We start from the raw sequence: 24,516 nt of genomic DNA on the forward strand, positions 1-24,516 counted from the left end.
TAAATTGCGAATCATGATGTTTGTGTGCTATGCAAAAATCACAATGTGAGAAAAACCATGAAGCCAGCCAATGCTTGCAGCCCCTGTTAGCTCTGGTGGCTTGCTAAGATGTATAAGACTGAATCGGCGAGGGGCTGGAGATGCAATGAGGTTGAGGGAATGTTCTTTCATATGTGGTGGGCCTGTAAAAGGGGGAAAGAATATTGGGAAATGATTCATAACGAATTGAAAAAAATGTTCAAAAGTACTCCCCCCACCAAAAAAAAAAACACAAAACCCCAAAGTCATTTTTGTTGGGGATAATTCAAATGGAAATTTCCAGGTGTCAAAAAAGGTTATTTATGTATGCCTCTACTTCAGCTTGTGTTTTGTTAGCCAAAAAATGGGAAAAGAACGAGGTCCCAACTAAAGAAGAATGGCAACTTAAGTTGATGGAATATGGGCAGCTCGTGGACTTAACATATAGATTATAGAATAAGAGAACGAGAAGAACATACGTTGAGAAAATTGGAAAATGTTGATTGAATATATGGGGGAAATTGTGTACACTTGAAAACGTTGGCAGCATTAAGATAAATTCAACAGTGTAAATAAGTTTTGATGGATGTAATAAGGGAATACTGAATGGTTTTGTTTGTGTAAAATATGCAGGGATTTATGATATGCAGAATGAACCATGGAAAGAGAAGAAGGGAAGTCATTGATATTTTAGGGATGTTTAAATGAGTATTCTAAATTGTAAAACAGAAGTAAAACAGAAGTAAAACAGAATTGTAAAACAGAAATAAAAATTACACACAAAAACACACACTCTGCTGGCTTAGCTCTCCCTTGCTTCCTTCCCCTTGATAATTTCGGTTGCCCTTTCCTGAACTTTCCGTAGCTCTACAATATGCTTTTTGAGGCATACTGATGTCAGCGAAGGCTCAGAGGATTCACACCAATCAGGGAGCTAGGCAAGAACTTTACTAACTTTTGACACCTAGTGGCTGAAGTGTATACTGATGCTATCCACATGATACAGCAAGCTCACAATTTGCATTGTATCTGAAGAAGTGTGCATGCATACGAAAGCTCATACCAATGATAAACTTAGTTGGTCCCTAAGGTGCTACTGGAAGGAATTTTTTTTATTTTTTGTTTCAATTTACATCGGGGTTATGTTCTGAGGATCGCGCCTGAAGCTAAAATCACAAATACAGTAGTCAAAACACAAAGGGTGCAGTGGTGGTTGGGGGTGCCAAAGTCTTCTTCCCAGATGCAAGACTGCTTTCTGCAAACTTTTGAAGTATTTTTTTGCCAGGTGTATAACACTGAATTTGTACAAGCTAAATGTGCATTAGTTGCCAGATTACAGTATGTCATTTGTCCTCCTCAGGTACTATCTAGTTCTGAAATAATTCCCTACTTTCAGTGGCATGGCTCCTTAGAGCCAGTGAGGTGTAGTGGTTAAGAGCAGTAGCGTCCCCACTCCTCCACATGCAGCTGCTGGGTGACCTTGGGCTAGTCACACTTCTCTGAAGTCTTTCAGCCCCACTCACCTCACAGAGTGTTTGTTGTGGGGGAGGAAGGGAAAGGAGAATGTTAGCCGCTTTGAGACTCCTTCGGGTAGTGATAAAGCGGGATATCAAATCCAAACTCCTCCTCCTTCTCCTCTTCCTCTTCCTCTTCTTTGTTTATTCCCCTTCATTTCAAAACCCGAGACCAGAAAGACTTTGGTTATAATATACAGTTAGAAGAATGGAAGAGGTTATGGAAGGAAGGTATTGAGTTAACTGCATGCAGTAAGCTTATAGAAAATGTTATGAAAATGATGTATAGGTGGTATTTAACACCAGTTAAATTGGCTAAAATGTATAGAACGGAAATGATTGTTGGAAATTTAAGGAAAAGGAGGGTACTTTTTACCACATGTGGTGGACATGTAAAGAGGTAAAAGCTTTCTGGGCTTTTATATATATCAATTCAATGCTTTATTGAGTTTCATAAATAACAAAAACAAACTTATATAAACCCAAAACGATCTTATGTAAATAATATTATGTAAATATACAGATAAACATTCTTACTAAAGCGTCCCATCAACTCCCAACCCAGTTAACATTTCTAATATTGAGTGTATATATTATAATTATTACCTTCATCTATTCATATTTCCTAATACATTCTTACAACATATCGTGCCAAGTTTCCTTATTTCTTTGTTATTATTTTACACAGGGGGTCACTCAGATGCAGCCATAGATGTCACACCGCTGTTATATTTTTGTAAATATATCTTAAACATGTCCCATTTTTAAATAAATGATTGTTTTGTATTACCTCTCAACCGATTAGTCAATTGTGCCATTTCTGCATATTCTAGTAATTTATCCTGCCATTCCAATCTTGGTGGAACCCTTTCCAATAACCCACAATATTCACATTTCTCTCCATTGTGCCATGGGAGTCTGGGAACTGTAGCTCTGAAAGGCTTGGGGTCTCATGAAAATTCTCAGCACACTTGACAAACTACAGTTCCCAGGATTCTCCAGAGGAAGTCATATAGACTGGGAGTGTTGCGGAAAGTCTCCCCTTCCACGCCTTATTATTGATTGAAAGCATATGTGCTCCAAACACGCTGGATAAACTGTTCAATAACATTTTCTCCTAGTGGAAAAAGAAAAACCCTCTGCGTTTCTGCCAAAGAGACGGGGAACTGAGGTCATTGGCTGTAGAAGTGCTGCCGATGCAAGTTTGGCCAAACTGTGGGTCCCACGGGTGCCTGCAATGATGCAGAGAGAACATGAATGGAACTTCAGAGATTAATGGAAATTATATCGCCCTGAGCATGAACCAGACATCTTTAAATAGCCGTGGCTCACCACCCCAGAGAATCCTGGGAAATGTAGTTCGAGAGTTGTCAGGCAGCCACTGTTCCCCTCCCGGAGCCACAGTTCTCAGAGTTCACTGCCAAGAGGGACTGACTGTTAATAATTGGCGCACCTGATATAGCATTCCCACGAATAAACAACATAAGCTTCTGGTTATTACCCCCATCTTTACTACTTTTATTGGCCTCCTCTGGTATTGAAGCCGGCGCAGGCACTGGCTGAACTGTCTCTCTGCAGGGCCTTCTTAGTTGTGGCTCCACTACCTGTTTTAAGGCATCAAAGTAGGCTTGGCACACCAATTAATTGACTGGTCAGCTATTGCTGCTTGACTGTGCTCAAGTTGGACTGTGCTCAAATATGGCCAAGTGTTCCAAGAGGAATATGAGGTAAAATCACGGAAAGCAACGAAAAGAAAGTTACTACAGTCATACCTCGGTTTTAAGTAAGCTTTGGTTTGAGTACTTTCAGTTTAAGTACTCCACGGACCCATCTGGAATGAATTAATCCACTTTACATTACTTTCAATGGGAAAGTTCACTTCAGGTTAAGTTCACTTCAGGTTAAGTACGCTTCAGGTTAAGTACGGACTTCCAGAACCAATTACACTCATACTTCGGATTAAGTACGCTTCAGGTTGAGTACTCCGCGGACCCGTCTGGAACGGATTAATCCACTTTCCATTACTTTCAATGGGAAAGTTTGCTTCAGGTTAAGTACGCTTCAGGTTAAGTACAGACTTCCAGAACCAATTGTGTCCTTAAACTGAGGTACCACTGTATTCCCAGAACCATAGAATTGTAGAGTGGGAAGGGACCCCAAGGCTTATCTAGTCCAACCCCCCCGCAACACATGATGGTGAGTGAATGCAGCAGACCCAAAATTTGGAGATGCCAGGGTGAGTCCACCATGACTCTCTGTTAAATCATTCTTCCTGAAGACTGCAGATGTTTTGGCCTGCAATCCCAGCCAGCACAAAACACCTGCAGGGCATCAGCTTGGGGAGTGGTCTCGTTGGCCATTTCGTATACCAGCATTTAATTTAAAAAGAAGCCCTTCCTGAGATAATATCCCCCTGGGGCATTCAACTTCTCTCCAGTGCACGCCTGGTCCGAAGTCTCTGTTGGAGTTAACGCAAGGCCCCTCAATCCTCTTAAGCGTCTTGCCTTTCAGAAGACAGTGAGATCATTTCATTGCAATTTCCCGCGGACAATCTTCCCATTATATGCAGAGGGACATCAATTATGGAGTTAGAGCGGATTGCTTTGTGTGTTCAAAAAAGGCCATTTAACCTCGGGTTGCATGTGCCTCTCAAGGCTCCGGATCTCAGGAACTGGCAACACATCAAAGTAGGCTGGGCACACCAGTTAATTGACCACTCAGCTATTGACAATCGACTGCCTATTATTTGACTGTTGTCAGATATGGTCAAGCATTCCAAGAAAGCCACTGGGTACCTCGTCTTTCTTCTTTTAACAAAATCATTTTGATTCCCCTTGTCAGCAAGAAAGCAAATCACCTCCCTCTGTCTTTCTCCTACAACAGGGATGTCAGAAAAGTCCAGAAAGAATGGAAATGGGACTTGAAATTGCCAGTGTTCTGGCCTTGTCCTCAATAAAAAATGATGGTGTCAACAAACCTAGCCATTTGGATATTCCAGAGGTCAGCCAGGGCTTTGACAGGGAAATAATTCATAATTGATTGTCCCCAACCCCAACAAATTTGCATCGTGTTTCTTTTGCACTGAAATGAATGTGGTAGAATAACAGAATGACTATGTAATTTGCACAATCAATTACATACTTTACTCGAGTTACTTAATTTTGCCACCATGGATGGTGAGACAAATGGCATACCATATTTTCCGCTCCCTAAGACACACTTTTTTCCTCCTAAAAAGTAAGAGGAAATGTCTGTGTGTCTTATGGAGCGAATACATGGTTCCTGGAGCCGAATTGCCCGGGGAGAAAAGCAGATCGTGCTTTTTTTTTTAATTTTTAGAAAGAGCTAAAGGCTAACAAGAGGGAAAGAGAACCCACTCAGCAGCTGATTGCAAGAGATCGGGGAGGGAGATAAGAGACGCTAGATCCCTTCCCGGCCCACCCCCTTGCCCAGGCCTCCGTTGTTGTGTTTCCCCAGCGACATGTAACTGGCTGATTAGATTATCTGTCTGGAAACTGTAGAAATGGCTCCCTTTCCTTTCCTTTCCTAAAGAAGCTGAAGAACTGTGAGTTGAACTACCATAAAAACAGGATTTTCCCCCTTTTGCAAGGTAAGCTCAACAACTTTGAGCTGATCCTCAAAAATGGAGCTTTCCCACTTTGCTAAAAAACAACAACAGGGCTTTCCCCCTTTGCAAAAGAAGCTGCACAACTTTGAGCTGGTGCTCAAAAAATGGAGCTTTTCCCCTTTGCAAAAAAAACAACAACAAAAAAAAACCACAGCAAACTGTGAGCTGATACCCCCCCCCAAAAAATGGGCCTTTTCCCATTTGCAAAAAAAGCTGCACAACTTTGAGCTGATGCTCAAAAGAAAATGGAGCTTTCCCCCTTTGCAAAAAAGCTGCAGAACTGTGAGCTGATCCAAACAACAACAACAACAACCAGGGCTTTCCCCCTTTCCTCCTCTAAAAATTAGGTGCGTCTTTTGGTCAGGTGCGTCTTATGAAGCGAAAAATACGGCAGTTTTTGGCAGAAGAGAAACTGCAGGGGAACAGCAACAGCGCTGCATGTGATTAATGCAAGGTGGAATGGGAAAAGTTGTTCAACCTTGGATGTTGTTGAATCACAGCTCCTATCATCACAGACCATTGGCTAAGAGTTGTAGTCCGACAACACCTGGGGACCCAGTTGTTGTCGGACCCTGGTCTAGATGTTTTTCAGCTCCAACTCCCACCAGCCCCAATCAGTATGGCCAACACTTAGGAATGATGGGAGTTGTAATCTAAAAATATCTGGTGAGTCAACATGGAAGATGGAACACTGCTGTGGAGCTCTCCCACTGGCCAATGTTGCTTTTTTTGGCAGGAGTCAGTTAACTGTACCAGTCCCATATTTCATGGACTAGTGCTCTGGTAAGAGCCTTTGCTGGTGTCATCAGTTTCTCATTAGTGGAGACAGTGGAAGCAATATTGCACAGCCTGTGTCTATAACTTCAGGAATGCGTAACTGGATTACAGTAAAGAGGGATCCCAAGAGATGAAGGAGATGAAGGGAAAGAGAGAAAGGTCAGGTCAGTGGAGATGGGGAGAAGATTGAAATGTGTAAGGAAGTCTCCACAGCTAATTGGGGGTCACCTACACTAGTGGAAAAATGCATGCTGATTCAGCTGACAGTCAATGTAAAGGCACCAGGAGTGGCCTGTTCATTGTGTCAATGTGTGCTTATAAACAAGCTGTGCAAAGCAACCACATTACTTGAGAACATGGTGCCAAGAAGGAACATCAGAGACGTATGTGGGTTCCCCCCCCCTCGCCTTCACTGTCCTTGCCTTCATTTGCCCAGTCAGTCTTGAAATCCAATCAGCTGTGGGGATTTTATTGGGCAAGCATCCATGACTTGCCCAAGTCCAAAGTAGCACTGTGGCCTCGGGGACCAAATTGCGTGGATCGTCACTGCAGCAAATGTGGGCTGGGCCAGTGAAGGCAAGGGAGTGCAATGGTCTTCCGGGAGGAATAGCCTGTGAGATGTGCAAGTTACAAACGGGAAAAGGTGGAACCCTCTCGCCAAACAATTAAGACATAGGCTTATGGAAATGATGCTGATGATGAACTGATATAGAAGCATCTCGTAGAATCATAGAGTCGGAAGGGACCGCAAGGGTCATCTAATTAAATTCCCTGCAATGTAAGTACTTTGTAAAGTACAAGAGGATAGGTGTTTACCCCAAGGAATGTATAGACCAAGATGAGATACAGGCGATAGGGATAGGAATATGCATTTATTTAAGTTATTTGAGTTGCAGCAATAAGATTTGGCAGGATTCAACACTTTCAAAATGGCAGTCTTAGGTGACATTAGTCGACATTATTGCTCTCAGTGATTTTGCAGTAGTAAAGGTAAAAGATAAAGGACTCCTGGACGGTTAAGTCCAGTCAAAGGCGACTATGGGGTTGCGGCGCTCATCTCGCTTTCAGGCCAAGGGAGCCGGCGTTTGTCCACAGACAGCTTTGCGGGTCATGTGGCCAGCAGGACTAAACTACTTCTGGTGCAATGGAACACCGTGACGGAAACCAGAGCGCACGGAAACGCCGTTTACCTTCCCACCGCAGCGGTACCTATTTATCTACTTGCACTGGCGTGCTTTCAAACTGCTATGTTGGCAGGAGCTGGGACAGAGCAACGGCAGCTCACCCCGTTGCGGGGATTTGAACCGCCAAGCTTCTGATCAGCAAGCCCAAGAGGTCCAGTGGTTTAGACCACAGGTTTTTAGTGTAGTAATCCCTTGTACATGGACATTGTAATTTTTTATATATTAAAAAAACAGTTATAAAAAAGGGGGCCTGACCCTTTTACCTCTGAAGATGACCAAGGACTTTGTGACTGACTTCAACACAAACAAAGGCCATTCCAAAACTGGCTGTAGGAAACCCAGCCTTTGGAATGTGGTTGTGTGTGTGTGTGAACCATCCCAAGTGAGACATATAGGAAAGAATTTTCAGGTTTCCGTTCGTGTCGCCTGAACGGCCTTGATTCCTTTTTAGGTCATTCTTAAAGCTGCAGGGCACCAGGAGTAAGGGATGGGCAAATATGCCAACGTTGGGTCCTCCCTTTTCTAAGCTTAAATTCCCCTCTCCACATCACTTTGCTTCTTTAAAATGTCCTCTCGAAAATCCACCAGCATGTTAGTGCAAACTTCTAATATACCTATGTTTTTATGCAATTTTGCCTAACATACATATTGTTGCAGAGCATTTTTCACCAAAACCTTGTCAGATGCATTCATTTGCATGTTTAACCCCAGTGCGTGCAGTTTTGTGTACATTATTTGGTTCAATGACTGGATTGACAAATTTGGGAAAGCGCTGGTTTTGAAGGTCAGCTATCTTTCGGTTCATGCATTGCTTCAGAAAGGGTAAATCAGGTGGGTTCACCTTTAAATGTGAACTGCATCCAATTTTACTCCCATCTTGCTTAGAAGAAGAAGGAAGAGTTTGGATTTGATATCCTGCTTTATCACTACCGGAAGGAGTCTCAAAGTGGCTAACTTTCTCCTTTCCCTTCCTCTCCCACAACAAACACTCTGTGAGGTGAGGGGGGCTGAGAGACTTCTGAAGTGAACCTTTTGGTTCACTGAAGGTGGAGAAGAGCTTGAGGAATTTGCAAGAGCAACAGAAATCACCAGAAAACATTCACTGAGATCTGAAATTATCAATAATGCAGTGGTTTTCATTTTGGGTTAAATTCACTCTCAGTGTTGCCCATCTGAATTCAGGGAAATGCTGTTGTGGTGGGTTTGATTCCTGAGCTGTTACAAGCAGCTTGTGGAAGCCTATTATGGGATGTGGGTTGTTTTGTTTTCTTAAGTTGTAAGAGCAGAAGAAGGACCCACAACCAAATATCCACTGTTCTTGTTGACCAGAAACGTCCTCATTCATTATTCCAATTTCCCTTTGCTCCATTTCCCTTCCTGTCCCTGTTCTGGTTTGCATTTTAAGGGACACCTACCGGATTCAAATAGGGATGCAGGTGGCGCTGTGGGTTAAACCACTGAGCCTAGGGCTTGCCAACCAGAAGGTCAGCGGTTTGAATCCCCACGACAGGGTGAGCTCCTGTTGCTCGGTCCCTGCTCCTGCCAACCTAGCAGTTTGAAAGCACAAAGTGCAAGGAGATAAATAGGTACCACTCCGGAGGGAAGGTAAACAGTGTTTCCGTGCGCTGCTCTGGTTTCCCCAGAAGCAGCTTAGTCATGCTGGCCACATGACCTGGAAGCTGTACGCCGGCTCCCTCGGCCAATAATGTGAGATGAGTGCCACAACCCCAGAATCATCCATGACTGCACCTAATGGTCAGGGGTCCCTTTACCTTTACCAAATTCAAAGTTCCTGAAAGAATATGCAGATCAGAAGACAGTTACTCTATGGAAAAATTAAAAAATCACTTCTCCAAATTTTGTGACCCAGTTTTCCAACCAAATAATGATCACAAAAATGAGCCATGGCTTATAGAGAGGGTGAGAGTGGGGAGGGGGGTGAGGCAGCCCCAATGTTGGTATGGAGCCAATCTGGTATTCCAGCCAATATATTTGCACTGCATGATCCCATGGCCATCTTACACCTGGCAAGCCACAGAAACATGGTCGGGGGCCAGGGGCAGGTGGTCAGGAAGGTATTTTTTTAAAACGTAATTTTTAATTAAAGATTTCTTGGTTTGCAAAAGTATGTGCAAGGTCTCTTTTTTCAAGTTACATTTTCCGCAGATCAGTTTCATTTGTTGAGACATTCGTGTTACAGTAGGAAGAAAAGGGAGAAAGAGGTGGAGGGGGGGAATGGTGAGTGGGGGTGGGGTCGGGTGGCGATGTTTCTACTTTACTTAATGTATTGTGGGGTTTTATGTCAGCATCGCTTGTGCAGGTTCTCTTTGCTATTCGCTTGTGTTCCTTTGGTTGTGAGAGAGGTTGGGTTGGCCTAGGGTGTGGTTGCTTGTTTGGGATTGGCTGTGGTGAACTTTGTTTTCATGTGTGAGTGGGGCGGGTGGGTGTTTTTGAATCTGGTTAGCCATATTGATTTGGATGCTGTTTGTGGATTCTTGTCGTTATCTTGTTGGGCTGTGGATGTGATAAAAGGGAGCCATATCATGGTCTTCTATGTCTTCTATGTCCCCATGTCAGTTTCAGTTTATTGGTTATTTTTCTAATACAGTCATACCTCTGTTTAAGTACGCCTCGGTTTGGGTATTTTCAGTTTAAGTACTCCGCAGACCTGTCTGGAACGGATTAATCCACTTTCCATTACTTTCAATGGGAAAGTTCACTTCAGGTTAAGTACGCTTCAGGTTAAGTATGGACTTCTGGAACCAATTACACTCATACCTTGAGTTAAGTATGCTTCAGGTTGAGTACTCCGCGGACCTGTCTGGAACAGATTAATCCACTTTCCATTACTTTCAATGGGAAAGTTCGCTTCAGCTTAAGTACGCTTCAGGTTAAGTACAGACTTCTGGAACCAATTGTGTTTGTAAACCAAGGTACCACTTTAAGGCTGTTTCCCAGACTATTTGGTACCACTGGCCCATGATTACTCCTGACAGGTCTCTCCAGTGTCTGGCCATGATGTTTCTGGCTGCTCATTTGAGAGACTAAGGTCTGTTACTCTTAGCACAGAGACTTTTGGAAGCCACAACCTACTTTGTCAGGTGCACAAAGCTGGAATCAATAGATCAATTCTGGGGACGGGTGGAGCGTGAGCTTGTAGGGCACAAATTCATCCAGATATTTGTTTGTGTGGCTGATTAGAAGGTTCTTCTTCTGTCAAAAACACACATCCCCAGAGTTCAGCTCATGTCGCCTACTAGCAGTAACTTTCAGAAGTCTCATCTTTTGTGCTTTTAAGTGGGGATCAACACCTGCTAGTTCATGGGCCACTGAGTTAGGCCATTAGTCTATCTAGCTCAGTATTGCTGGCATTGCCTGGCAGAGTGTCAGGAAGGGAATGATTTTCAGTCCTCCGCTGGGAGGAGCCCACAGAGAAGAAACGCCATGGTGCATCTGCAGTAGCCCAACTGGATGCCTTCACCTGCCCCGGCTGCAACAAAACATGTCCCTCCCGTATCGGTCTCTACATCCACAGCAGGCGCTGCAACCTCCCAAAAGCTTGACTTCCTCCCCAAAGGCGCATTCCTCTTTATTGGCACCCTAACACCCATCTCAGGGGACACGGATGGTGCTGTGGTCTAAACCACAGAGCCTAGGGCTTGCTGAACAGAAGGTCAGCAGTTTGAATCCCCATGACGGGGTGAGCTCCCATTGCTCGGTCCCTTCTCCTGCCCACCTAGCAGTTCCAAAGCATGTCAAAGTGCAAGTAGATAAATAGGTACCGCTCCGGCGGGAAGGTAAATGGCGTTTCCGTGTACTGCTCTGGTTCGCCAGAAACGGCTTACTCATGCTGGCCACATCACCTGGAAGCTGTCTGCGGACAAACGCTGGCTCCCTCGGCCTATAGAATGAGATGAGCGCGCAACCCCAGACTCTTCCGCGACTGGACCTAATGGTCAGGGGTACCTTTACCTTTAACACCCATCTCAGCTGCCTTCCATACCTATTTGTGTTTTATGAAACTGGGACCGTGGGCTATGTGCTAATGTCATCGCAAATGCTATGCATCGAATGCATAGGGTAAAAATCTGTTTAAAATCTTGGTCTCATAAATGCTGAGGACCTTTGCCTTAGCAGACAAAGCACCTGTTGCTTCTTTTTGTTCCCGAGTAGTCCAAAGGCAGATTAACTGTGAGTCGAAGTCTTCCCCTGAACAACAACACCCCATCCTTAAAAGTTTCTTCTGCTGAACTGGAATGTGGATCCAGCTAGGGGCGTAGCAAGGGGGGAGCAGAGGGGGCGGCCCACTCCTAGATCCGTCTTTTGGGGGGCAGTACGAGCAGCGGCAGCAGCACCCCGCTACGTAGCGTGCATGCACAGTGTTGCTATGTAGCGACACATGCGTCGTACGTAGCGATGCATACGTTGTACATAGTGACGCATGCATCGTACATAGCGACACTGCACATGCGCGCTACGTAGCGACGCCCTGCCCCCGGATGCGCGTCGTGTTTGCCGCTCCGGGTGCCCGAGCGGCTTCCTACGCCACTGGATCCAGCTGCATCTTATGTGCTTTTTTTTTTTTTTTTTAAAAAGCAGACAGTATGGAAGCTAAACAGGATATGCATCTATTATTTTTAAAACCCCGAAGCCAGCTGAATTTGAATGGATTTTGTGTTCCAAGAGCTTGCTTTTGTTTCTGCTTAGATCCACTCTGTTGAGAAAGTAGATGTCAGCATTTCAAAAAGTAGGAAAAGAAAACCCCTCCTTCAAAATGTTTTGCAAAAGAGTCGTGGCAGTCAAATTGCTTGGATCATAGTACAGTATGTCAAAAGGGAAACATTTTCCATGCTGTTTTTTGGGGGGTTGGGGTTGGGGGGGTTGTTCTTAAAAGAAATCTCAGCTTTGGCATCCTAGGAAACTTAATTTGTAAATTGAGTCAAGTCAGCCCAGTCCCCCGCCCAGCTCTCTCTACTTTTTGGCACTGCTAGTCAGCTCGGTGTGGTTGAACGCCACCCCAGTCTCTGAGCGATGTGAAATTCCAGGGGTCCAGGCATATACCCATGCTTCTTTTTGGAAATGAGAGACAGTGGAGATTGTGGTGTCCTTATGACACATGGTTATTTACCCATATATATAACCTGAGCCTACAATGGAGGCGTCAACACCCCCAAAAAGGTCTTGCTTCTCCCATAACTGCAACCTCAAATTCAAGCAGGAATCAAGCATTTTTTTTCTTCTAGGTCACATTTCAGACCTAAAACTTTCACTCAATCTTTGGCTTTTCCTTCTACAGCTGTGTGGGGATTAGAACCCAGATCTTTTTCTGAACCATGCCTAGCGCACTATGTCCTGTAATCTCCATTAAAAATGCTGACGTTTCCTGGACACTGAGGTTGCAGGTTGCGGCTGGGGTTTGCCAGCAAGGTATATCAGCTGACCAGCAGCAAGAGGGCAGGGCAAGTCACATGATCACCATTGACACCCCAAAGGCAGTGGAAAGCAGCTGCCATGATTTACAAACAGGTGAACGAATGTGGCACCCCATCCCCCCAAATCCAGGTGCAAAGCACCCCGAAGGCCAGCCAAACCAATTTTCCTTTGCACCAGAGGGGCCATCCTACCATCTAATCGACATTTGCCCCTTGTGTATACATGCCATGGTACAAAGCGTGTCCTCCTTCATGGAGAGCACGTGTTACGGTGGGGGCTAGCAAGACACCCCTCTGTTGCTGGGCGGGTTAGTTTGGATGGCCACGGATGTGATTGGGCTCCTCTGGTTGTTGGGGAGATGTTGATGTTGCCAATAGTTGATTGAAAGCTTAAAAGTTATATATTCCTCTTTTCGCTGCGCGCATCGGATCACCCACCCTCCCTCCCTATTTTTAGGGCTGTTTGCGTTTGACCTTGCTATGCCTGTCATGGGGTCGTCTGCTTTTGGGGCAGGGGCCTGGTAGGGATTTTGTCCATTTGGCTGATTGGCTGGTGCCATTTGGTTTTTGCCTACTGCGTAGCAAATCGTCAACAACTTGTAAGGTTGGCGGTTAGGCATTGGTTAAAAAATTGGTTGGTGGAGGGGTATGGAGTGGCTGTGCTTGCCCCTCCGATGCTGCTGCTGCAAGGGTATTCCATTGAAGGAATCCAGGGGCTCGCCATGCTTTTGTCCGTACCCCCGCCAAGGGGCTAGGGCCATGCAAGAGCCCCTGGGAGCATTAGGGGAGAGGAGAGGGTCTGGTGCCCAGCTCCGTTCTCTCCCCAAAGTGTTTTCCCTTACTGACTTTCGCAGGCATGCAGATGTCATTTCTGACCCTGGGCGGGGACAGCTAGTCGTAACCAAGGCCTAAGCAACCACTCATATTTTGTATTTTAATAAAGTTGTGGCCAGAATTATGCCACAAACCTTCAACAAAAATTCTGTGTGATGTGTGAATTTATTTGAGGGGACCTCAACACGCAATGCCTGTTGAATGAAATCCAATTCAGGCAGACAGAAACATAGACTCAAGCAAAGGAGATGAAGCTGTGAGAGTTGATGTCAACATGCAGGGAATCTGGGGATCATTTCTCATGCTTCTCGGTATCCCTGGACAACAGTGTTTAGTGCATACCTGCTAAGTCCCGGACTGCAGAATCCGGGACCGGCAGCCGCGTGACACGGGAAGTTTTGTAGACGCAACTTCCGGTGTCACTTTGCCCATCTATGGGCACCAAAAATGGCCGGTGTCGGCTTCAAAAGTCGCGTCTACGCATGTCCGGAAGTGCGTAGACGCGACTTTCGAAGCCGGCCATTTTCAGTGCCCATAGATGGGCAAATCAGGAAAAAAATGGCCGCCGGCAGGAAAATATAAGGGAGAATAATGGGAGACGAAGAGATACTGGGGACCACCGGGAAACGGTATGAAAAAATGGCGGTTTCCCGGGAAAAACGGGGTACTTGGCAGCTATGGTATAGTGGTACCTCAGGTTAAGAACTTTGCTTCAGGATGAAAACAGAAATCGTGCTCCAGCGGTGCAGCGGCAGCGGGAGGCCCCATTAGCTAAAGTGGTGCTTCAGGTTAAGAACAGTTTCAGGTTAAGAACCGACCTCGAGAATGAATTAAGTTCTTAACCAGAGGTACCACTGTACTTTGGGAACCATAGGAACTTCCTTTTCCCATGGCTCCAGCATCTCTAGTCACTGCTGTGTCCATAGGTGTGCTTATGGTCCACCAGAGGTGCTGCCACAACACGGGACCTTCATGTTGCCACTGCATCTGGGGAGGTAAAGGAGGGGGGTTGGAAGAGTCCCTCCCTTGTGGGCCTCTAGGATAGCGGGGGATCGATCCACTCCAGAACCAGACCCCCAATATTAAAGGGGAAGGCTTGGAAATGGGGGAAATGCCTAAATCAGGAGGGGAAAGGGTTACGGCGATGGGGTGTGGCAGCGACAGAGAAGAAAGAACAGGGAGTGGGGTGGCAGGGAACAATTTCTATGGAGGAAGGAGCTGGAGAGGAAGAAAAATGGGGAGAACAGCTGTTCTAGGGACTGACAGAGGAAACAGAAAGGTCATCAAATACAAAGAAGGGCTTTGTTTAATCGGGAAGAGACTCCCTGAAAAACACAAACAGGAGGAGGGGAGAAAAAGCTGACAGGGCTGTGGAACTGGCCTGCATCCTGAATTGATGTGGTATAGCTTTCACCTCTCCACACCGCTCAGGAGAAAGGGTCGTGGCTCAGCGGTAGAGCCTCTATCTTGCACGCCGAAGGTTCCAGGTTCGATTCCCAACATCTCCTGGGAGAGGGCTGGGAGAGACTCCATGTCTGAAACTCTGGAGAGCCGCTGCCAGTCAGTGTAGACCAGGGGTTGGCAAGGCTTACTGGGCATGGGCTGGATCACTCCCACGGAGATCCTCCGGACCGGTGCAGCGCGATGCAGGAAATTGCTTCTGCGCATGCCCAGACACCGGAAATCGCTCGGTTTGGGGGCGGCTCATGGACCGGTTAAACGGCATCCGTGGGCCGCTTCCGGCCCATGGACCTTAGGTTGCCAACCGCTGGTGTAGACAGTATTGAGCTAGTGGGGCCAGTTGGTCAGGCTCAACCTAAGGGTGTTTCCTATCGTTCACAGATGAAGACCCGAATGGAAAGCAGATGGGTTGGGTCAAATCTCCATGGCCATTAAGAGTGACTCACTCCAAATTTGGAAGCAGCAATGCTTCCGAATGCCAGTTGATGGAAACATGGAAGGAGAGAGGGCTCTTGTGCTCATGGTCTCCTTGCTGGTTTCCCACAGGGATCTGGCCGGCCTCTGTGAGAACAGGATGCGGGACTAGATAGGCCATTTGGCCTGATCCAGCAGCCCCCCCCCCCGTTCTTAGGTTCTTGCTATATCTGGTGTTTTGTTGCAGTTGCTTTTCTTGTATTAGGAAGGACTTGATCCAAAATAACTGTATGGCAATATAGTCTGGATGTCTGCACTGTCTAGTCCGGCATCCTGTTCTCACAGTGGCCAAGCAGATGCCTGTGGGAAACCAGCAATCAGGATTTGAGCACAAAAGCCCTCTGTCCTTCTGTGGTTTCCAGCAACTGCTTTTCAGAATCATTTACTGCCTCCATCTGTTGGGGCAGAGCATAACCACAGCTGAATCCTATTGTTCTAGGATTCAGCTCAGTACATAACAACCACCATGGCCAACAGCCATAGATAGCCCTCTCCTCTGCGATTTTGTCCAATCCTCTTTTAAAGCCCTCTAGGTTGGTGGCCATCGGTGCGTCCTGTGGAAGTGAGTCCCACAGTTCAACTATGTGCTGTGTAAAGAAGTACAGGAGCAGTGTGAGATCTTGCAATCACAGCAGGGCGCTTTTGGCTGGGATCAATGCTTGTTAGTCCCAGGTTGGTTCGTGCTGTTTTAGGATCTGCTGAGATCTTATCATGCTGTTTCTTGGAGGTTTCCTCCTCACACAAGATGGAATGGGCTAGGGTTTCCCCTTTTTATAAAATAATGAACTACTGTCATACCTCGACATCCGAACGCTTCGGCTTCCAAAGGTTTCGACTTCCGAAGTTGACAACCCCGGAAGTCTTTCTGCCGTGCGTGCGGTCAGCGCATGCGCACAAGCGGTGCTTCAACATCAGAAAACCTTGACTTACGAAGACGGCCACGGAACGGATCGTCTTCGTAAGTCGAGGTACCACTGTATGCAGCTAGGTCTCTGTCTCTTTAACATGAGTGTCAAAGAGAGATGTTTACATAGCACTTCATTCATTCTGTTGAGTATAGCTGAGCCAACTTCAATCCAGGCCACTTCTCTGGCCATGGCACCAGCTTGGTGAGACTGAAAAAAAAAAGAGAAAGGCTTGAAGTGGTGCGAGTAAGTTGATGCTTCCTTATCACCTTACTCTGAAGCACACACCATACCTCCTGCCTTGAGTGATGCTGTTCAACACGCCATGTCCCACTTCCTTCTAAATTCCCTGGAGCAGTTAATATATCATGGCACAGATAAATGCAGTCAGTGTGTAGGCCCCAGGTTTGAGGGTGAAATCAAACAGTCGTACTTTGGAACCCAAACAGAATCAGTTTCGGAAGTCCGTTCAACTTCCGAAAGCTTCGGAAACCAAGGCACAGCTTCTGATTGGCTTCAGGAAGCTCCTGCAGCCAATTGGAAGCCCCTTCGGATGGTCGGCTTCCAAAAGAAGGTTCAAAAACCGGAACACGCACTTCCGGTTTTCGTTCGACCGGGAGCCTATTTGTTCGGGAGCCAAGGCGTTCAGGATCCAAAGTACGACTGTAAAATCATAGACTTGCAGAATTGGATCGTCTTGTTCAACCCCCTGCAATGCAGGAATCTCAAGGATCCATGACAGATGGCCACCCAACCTCTGCTGGAAAAGCTCCTATGAAAGAGAGCTCACCATCTCCCGAGGGAGTCTATTCCACTGACTGACAGCTCTTTGTGTCAGAAACTTCTTCCTGATCTTTAGTCGGAATCTCCTTTCTTGTAACTCTTTTAAAGCCATCAAAGCTGGTGTTCACCATTGCCTCCCCCAGCAGTGAGTCCCATAGTTTGACTAAACGCTGCACGGATAAGTACTTTTTAAATTGGGGATCTCGTAGCCAGGTGCAGAGGAAGGGGGTGCGGTGGGGGCTGGTCGCCCCGGGTGTCACCACTGAGGGGGGGTGACAAAATGCTGGGCGGCACTCACTGCGGGGCCTGCAGTGTGCCCGAGCCACGCGTCTCTCCTGGGAGTGACATGGTGGCTTGGGCGCCCACAGGCTCCACGTTGCCCCAAACGGTCCGCCCACTGCCTCCCCCTCATCTGTAGGGCGGCTGAGTGGGAGGAGGCAGGCAGACTCCTCAGAGGTCCCACAGAGAATCCTGCCCTGGCTCACCCTGCCTCTGCGGCCAGCTGGTCTCGCCCCTGGGTGCAGGGCACGTGCTCTGCCCCAGGCACCAGATCGGCTTGCTTGACCACTGCTTGATCTCCTCCATCAGCTGGCATTTAAATTGGGGGAGGTCCATTTCAACTCTTCTCCATCTATGAAATAAATAAGCAACCCAATGTTCTCTCATCTCATCCAACCCAACCTGTATGGTCAGTGAATGCTGCCTGAGCAGAAACTTCAATGAAAGTTGGGAGGACACTTTCTGAGGAGACCTTTTAAGATTCACAGGGTGTTGCCATGTGTGTGTGTGTGAAATCTATATATCTTTGCTAGGAAATGCCCAGAAAACCTCAATGCAGGCCTCTTAATCCCCCCATTCAAGACCAATAAATAGCAATGGTGCATCAGCTTTGAGAAGTGGAATTAGACATGGGTTTCGTCAGTGCCTGGGAGCCTGATGGTGCAATGCCGCATGTGTCTACTCCAAAATAAGCTTCACCGAGTTCAATGAATAATATTGTTATTATTTATACCCCAGCCATCTGGCTGGGTTTCCCAGACACTCTGGGCGGCTCCCAATGGAATGCTAACATGATAAAACACCAAACATTAAAAACTTCCCTATACAGGGCTGCCTTCAGATGTCTTCTAAAAGTCAGGTAGTTGTTTCTTTCCTTGACATCTGATGGGAGGGCGTTCCACAGGGCAGGCGCCACTACCGAGAAGGCCCTCTGCCTGGTTCCCTGTAACCTCACTTCTCGCAGCAAGGGAACTGCCAGAAGGCCCTCGGAGCTGGACCTCAGTGTTGGGGGTGAATGATGGGGGTGGAGACGCTCCTTCAGGTATACTGGGCCGAGGCCGTTTAGGGCTTTAAAGGTCAGCACCAACACTTTGAATTGTGCTCAGAAACATACATATACATGTAAGACCTTGTGTTAGAGTTGTCATCATCAACTTTTCTCCTTAAGTTATTTTTTTGAGATGATCACAGAGGGTTCTGCTCCAGCTATGTGAGGAATTTGAAGGAAAGGGTTTGGCTAAAGCTAGCATAGCTTCATAGGAAGTTTCATACATAGTGTGGCATGAGGAAAAATACAATTCAGTTCTCATCCAAAGGCAATTCTATCCAATTTGTACATCGTAAAACAATGTGAGAAAGAACACTATCCATCAGAATTCATACTTGACTGAATTTTGCAATGCAGTTTTCTCTCCAAAGAATGGTTGCCAAAAATAAATAAAAAATTAGACAGTTGGTGTATTCTCTAAGTCGTATTTATTTTATTAAGGGAAAGTGTGCTTGAAAAGCAAACAGAGTTGTGAAAACAATGTACCATAAATGTATATTAGGGGGAAATGCTGCCAAAAAAAAAAAAACTATGTCACTCATTATTGCATGGAAACATGTATTGATTAGGAGAAATGAACACAAAAATGGTGGTGAATTTTCATGAGGAGTTTGAGATGTGTGTGTGTTTATCTGGGAGACCAGGACTCAACCATAAAACTCATTGGGTGACCTTCGGTCAGTCACTAACCTACCTTAAAGGGTTGTTGTGGGGATTAAATGAGGCAGGGGAGAGCCATGAATGCCACCTCGAGCTCCTTGGAGAAACAGGTGGGATATATACATGCAACAAACAACAACAGCAACAACATATCCAAACTTGGTGCAGAAATGTGGAGAACTGAATTTAAGGCTGGGAAAGAGAGAAACGGAGGGGACCAAAATTTGCAGAGGGTTCCATCCTTAGTTGGGATCGGAAGCTAGTTGAAACAAGCTAGTTGGGATCGGAAGCTAGTTCAGAACAAACCAAGCTGGTCCTCTCATGTTGTTTGCAGCTCTTTAGTATAAGTAAAACCACTTACCTTGGAAATTGCGTAACCCAAATCTTAGAAAGACCTCAGTCCCCATAGAGCACAATGGACTCCGACAACCCTTATGGTTGATAACAGGTGGAAAATTTGAAATGGACTGTTCCACTCCCTTTTTTTTAGGTTTTCATTTGCTGTCCCTCCTTGTTCACCAGGGGGGAGAATAAATAGCCGCCGAGCATGTAAAGAGACTCAGTTAATTCAGAGAGAAAGGGAGAGAAAGAGGGATGGAGGGGGAGAGAGATTCAGAAGCCTGGTAAGAGCTTTCGCTCAGGTCTGTTTCCTGCCTCCCTTGCTATCTGGAGAGCGGAGGGAAGATCTTAGCAGCTCTGCAGACAAGCCCTCCGGACGGCTCTTGCAGCGTGAATGCCTTTAAAAAGCACTTGGGAACAAGAGCACAGCGGAGTTTGCGAAGGAAGGCAGAGAAGTTGCCTGGGCGGGGGAAGCTGGTGGAGGAAGGAGGGAGGGGGGAAAAAACAAATTGGCAGGCAACTAGTGGTGCCTTGCTTCCGTACAAGAGGCAGCATCAATTGTCAATGTTCCTTTCCTCCCTTTGTACAACACCCCTTTCCCTCCTACAGACCACCCAAAGCCCTATAAATAACTGGAGCGCTCTCTTCCTCCTTCAGACTCCTCTCTCTCCAGCAAGGGAGCCTGCCAAGAGGGCGAGCGAGAAGGCAAGGGAGCGAGCGAGCGAGCAAGAGGGAACAGGGCAGAGATGGCCAGCGAATTCAAGAAGAAGAAGTTCTGGAGGGCGGTGGTGGCCGAGTTCTTTGCCATGAGCCTCTTCATCTTCATCAGCATCGGCGCGGCGCTGGGCTTCAATTTCCCTGTCAGCGCCAATGAGACCATGACGCGGGTCCAAGACAACGTGAAAGTCTCTCTGGCTTTCGGGATCTCTATTGCCACCATGGCCCAGAGCGTGGGGCACATCAGCGGCGCTCACCTGAACCCGGCCGTGACCCTGGGCCTCCTGCTCAGCTGCCAGATCAGCATCTTGAGAGCCATCATGTACATTATCGCCCAGTGCTTGGGTGCTGTGGTGGCCACAGCCATCCTTTCCGGGATCACGTCCGGACTGCCGAACAACTCGCTGGGGCTCAATGCGGTAAGATGACACACCCCGGGGTTCCCCCTCTGCTCCCCTTCCTCTGTGCCTGTGCCTGTCTGCGTGTTAAGGCTTCAGAAAACCACAAAAGAAGATTTGCTCTAGTCAACTGCCTTGGGGGCAGGTTATAAAGTCATAGCAGAAACTGATAACTGAACAGGTGATGTGTAGAGAGAAGGGAGGGCATTTTGAAATGAAAGTTGGAAATGTTAATGTATTGGGAACAGCAAAGGAAGGAGGAAAATAGAACGAACAACTGGGGGTGGGTGGGAAGTAGGCATTTAAAATTGCATAAAATTTGTATTAATTTGGTCACAGTGATGGAAAATCAATTTTAAAAACCGGCAGGGGAAAAAAAAAACCTTCAAGAAAACCAATAGCCTCGAAAGGCCAGTTGTCTGGCCACTGATTTCCAGAGCCACTTGTTAAAAGGGTGTGGAGGTCACTGGCTCTCTTTCCAGGGATGTTGGAGTCGCAAGGTGGCAATGTGCCGGAAGGCGGCCAGCTTTTATTTTCATTGGTCCAGCAGGGCCCTTTCGCTTCTACCCACTCTGCAACAGGAAGGGGTTCGGCAGGTGCCGTGCGTTCTGGCTAGATGCAAAGGAAGGTGAATGGGTTTTGCAGAAGGCAGGCATACGGGGAGGGGCAGCTGAAAAAGTCTCTCTTTTACAGGAAAGTTCCAAACTTGGCAGTTCTATGGCTGGTCACACTAGGTGGGAATTTCCACACACGCAGCTGTGAATGGCCAAAGAGCCCTGCCAGAAGAAAGTTGAGAATCCCATTAAGATTCTTTCTTTCTTTCTTTCTTTCTTTCTTTCTTTCTTTCTTTCTTTCTTTCTTTCTTTCTTTCTTTCTTTCTTTCTTTCTTTCTTATTACAGGTGTTCAGGATTTCTTGCAAATAGCTTCCTGGCAGGTAGAAATTCAGCTGGTGGTAACCAATTCCCCACCTCAGCATTTCATTCCAGGGAAAAACCACACCCGTTGATTTTCTGCCTGTCAGCTGCTTTTCTCAAAAGCACAGGAACTGGGGGACACCCCGCTCGTTTCAGTCTGGCTAAAACCCCTTAGGCGTTGCTTCGCGTGGGCTTTGACTGAATGGATTTACTGGCGAAATGCGCTAACTCCGGGAGAGCTAAGGATTCAACCCTAACCGTTGCTTCAGTCCTCCACATGCATATCTTGTAATCATCAGCAACTGTGTATTTCTTATCCTCTTCTCTGGTTGTTTACTACGCTGGAGGTATTCAGAGTCGCCAAAGCCATTGTAGGGCTGCCCAGTGTCAACCTGCTGTATCTTTAAGAGTGGCACTGAAGGGAGAATTTTTGCCAGAGGTACCCTTTTCCTTACCCAGAACAGTAACAACAGCAGCTGGTTCCTCTGGTCCTATGCTGCCAAGTTTCCACAAGTGGGGGCTGCAACAGAAAGTTGCAGTATATCCTTAACCCCTTTCCATTGTTAGGGGCTAAAGCCAATTCACTCTACCTTCTTGGCTTGCCGTCGTTCTTTTCCAACTCAGCAGTTCTTGACTTCTGGTGATCCCTGAGCATGTCGAATCTTCATTAACCTTGCTTTTGTTGTGGGGGGAGAGTCGGCCTCTTTCCATGTATTCATTTTATTCTTTAAAATATCACCTGCCCTTTTGCAAACCTTGAGGTTCCTCTGAACCTGCTGCTACCTCTGCCTTCTCGCTGGTTTGGCTCCAGTTTTGTTGGCACTCAAAACAGGTGATCAGGATTGGAGGGAGAGGTGGGCTTGGTCCTGGGGTACAGTCCTACATAATACCTGTACTCCACACCTGCAGAGGGATTTGAGCACTGAGCCCAGGTATCTCCTGCTCTTTGCTGACTGAAGGAGAACAACAGGAACACTGGCATTTGTTGCAGGCAATCTGACTGGTCACGCTCTACCCCTTGCGCATGGTAAGAAGGGATGACTGCTACAGTTGTCTCTTGAGAGCTGACCCATCTCTGGAAGTAGATAGGGCTCATCTCCTAGAACAGGGAAACTGACACCCTCTAGACATTGCCAGACTACAACTCCCATCATCCCTGACCGTTGACCATGCTGGCCGGGACTGGTGGAAGTTACAGTCCAACAATATCTGTAGGGTCACAGGTTCCTATATCCACCCTGGATTCGATGACCGTCACCTCCAATTTGGCATCCTCCACTGTTGCCGGACACCCCTGGCCAGCATGGTCAATGGACACACTCAGATCGATATTGGACCACAACTCCCATGGTCAATGGACAAGGACCATGGGAGATGTAGTTCAATGTCGATCTCAGTGCAGCAGGCTGGGGGGGGGGGAGACTATTCTAGGACTGGAAATCCAGAGAGTTAAGAGCTCCAATAAATACTTGTGGGAGGCGTGGGGTGGAAGGCAGCATTCAACCACCACTGGATGGCAGGTGAGAGGGGGGGGATCCCCCCATGTCCCCAAGCTGCTTTTTCCAGAGGCACAGAGTCATAGCATGTTCTCTGCATCTCCACTGAGGGCGAAAAAGCAGCTGGGGGAGGGGGGAATCTTGAGCTGAAAAAGGACAAGGGGGGTTAAAGACCCTCTCCCTAGTCACTCAGCCACCTTTCACTAAGCTGCAGCTTGCCTTGGAATGTTGTGTGTTAAAAGAGAGAGAGGGAAACCTACAGAGGATATCACGCAACTCCACTTAACCATGTCCTTTGGAGCCTTAGAGAGCTCTCCCAAAAATTGCAGCGTCTGATCGCCCCAGCCACCTCCCTCCCACCAGCTGGTTTTTGCCCAGTGCACCAGCGGAGCAGTACTGCTTCAGACCTTTTAAACATTTACTCTGCCTTAAGCAAGCCCCCTCCTTCTCCGCGGCTACTGCAGACGGGCTCATAGGTTTCGAGTGAGGGCTGTCGGAAATTGGGGGGGGCATAGGGTGTGCAGAAGGAGTCTGCCAATTGCAGGAGGCATACAGCAAGGCAAGGGGATGTCAATGGACTACAACTAAGTATGTACACCCCCCTGGGCTCGTTAGAGAGAAAGGTGGGATATAAATGCAAATGACAATGATGACAATCATAATATTAATGTCAGTTCCATTCATTTTTTTCTAGTCTTGAGTTTGGTTTACCACTTTTCTATATTGCTTTGTTCTTATTTCAAAACAAAACCAAAGCACTCACGGAAATTTGCCAGCATTTTAGTGTGTGTTTCTTCTAATCTACGCATTTTTGCAACCCCCCCCCCCAATTTAATGCATTTTTGCATGTGATTTTCACCAAATGCATACATCTTCATGAACGGGTCTCTCTAATAAGTGCATTTTCTTGCACATATTTTTGTTGTTGGGGGATGGCATTGCAAAATTCAGAGAAGGGAAAATTCAGGAGGATAGCTGGGTCTCATTTTGGGTGTTGCTTTTGGAAAGTGCGAATTGAAGTACCACACTGAATTTCTTCCCCATCCTCACCTACTTTTTCAAAAATAAAAAGGCACATCAATTGCTTCCACACAATTAATGTAAAGTGCATTTTGACCCTGAGACCCTGTAAAACACCCACCTGTCAGTTAGAATAGGCAACACCGAGACTTATCCACCAGCTGCTTTTATCCATGCTTTATTGTCAGTTTGCAAAAAGGAGTTTTCTCTTGGGTTGCAAGCCAAGTTGGAAAAACAAAGGGCCGGCCAGCAAATTGTATAAGTAAATCAGTAGATAAATTAACGGAACAACCGCCTGACTCAATTGAAGGTAACCACAAATGTCGATGATGAATCAGAGAGAGTTCTAGCCAACGCCTAGGAACATAGGAAGCTACGTTATAATGAGTCAGCTCAGTAGTGTCTACACTGACTGGCAGAAGCTCTCTGGGATTTAAGATGGGGAGCCCCCACCCAGCCCTACCTTGAAATACCAGGAACTGAACCCAGAACCTTCTACTTGCAAACCACAGAGCTACAGCCTGCGGTGAGCCATGCTGGTGAGATCAGAAAAGCTTCTGGTCTTATCAACACTTGTTTTGCTTTCCTCAAAATTGCACAGGCTTTTATCCTAAGGAGGAAATTAATCTTCACT

The 24,516-nt window shown here is 46.6% G+C and overlaps 1 protein-coding gene and 1 long non-coding RNA gene across 2 annotated transcripts in view; one reads left to right on the forward strand and one right to left on the reverse strand.

The window, feature by feature from the left end:
• Positions 1-1,958: 1,958 nt before the first annotated feature.
• Positions 1,959-19,710, reverse strand: LOC148684315 (uncharacterized). The gene is made up of 3 exons (XR_015946361.1): positions 19,359-19,710; positions 16,121-16,437; positions 1,959-2,764 (listed from the first exon to the last, which is right to left on the reverse strand). It is a non-coding gene; the product is annotated as an uncharacterized LOC148684315 (long non-coding RNA).
• Positions 19,711-20,006: 296 nt separating this feature from the next.
• AQP1 (aquaporin 1 (Colton blood group)) overlaps positions 20,007-24,516 on the forward strand; it is a 32,101-nt gene continuing 27,591 nt past the window's right edge. Inside the window, exon 1 of the mRNA XM_035130066.3 lies at positions 20,007-20,472. Coding sequence (XP_034985957.1) covers positions 20,083-20,472 — 390 coding nt within the window. The 5' untranslated portion in view covers positions 20,007-20,082. The remainder of the gene's footprint in view (positions 20,473-24,516) is intronic.

This window comes from Zootoca vivipara, chromosome 11, assembly GCF_965207765.1.
Source record: "Zootoca vivipara chromosome 11, rZooViv2.hap1.1, whole genome shotgun sequence".
NCBI lineage: Eukaryota > Metazoa > Chordata > Lepidosauria > Squamata > Lacertidae > Zootoca > Zootoca vivipara.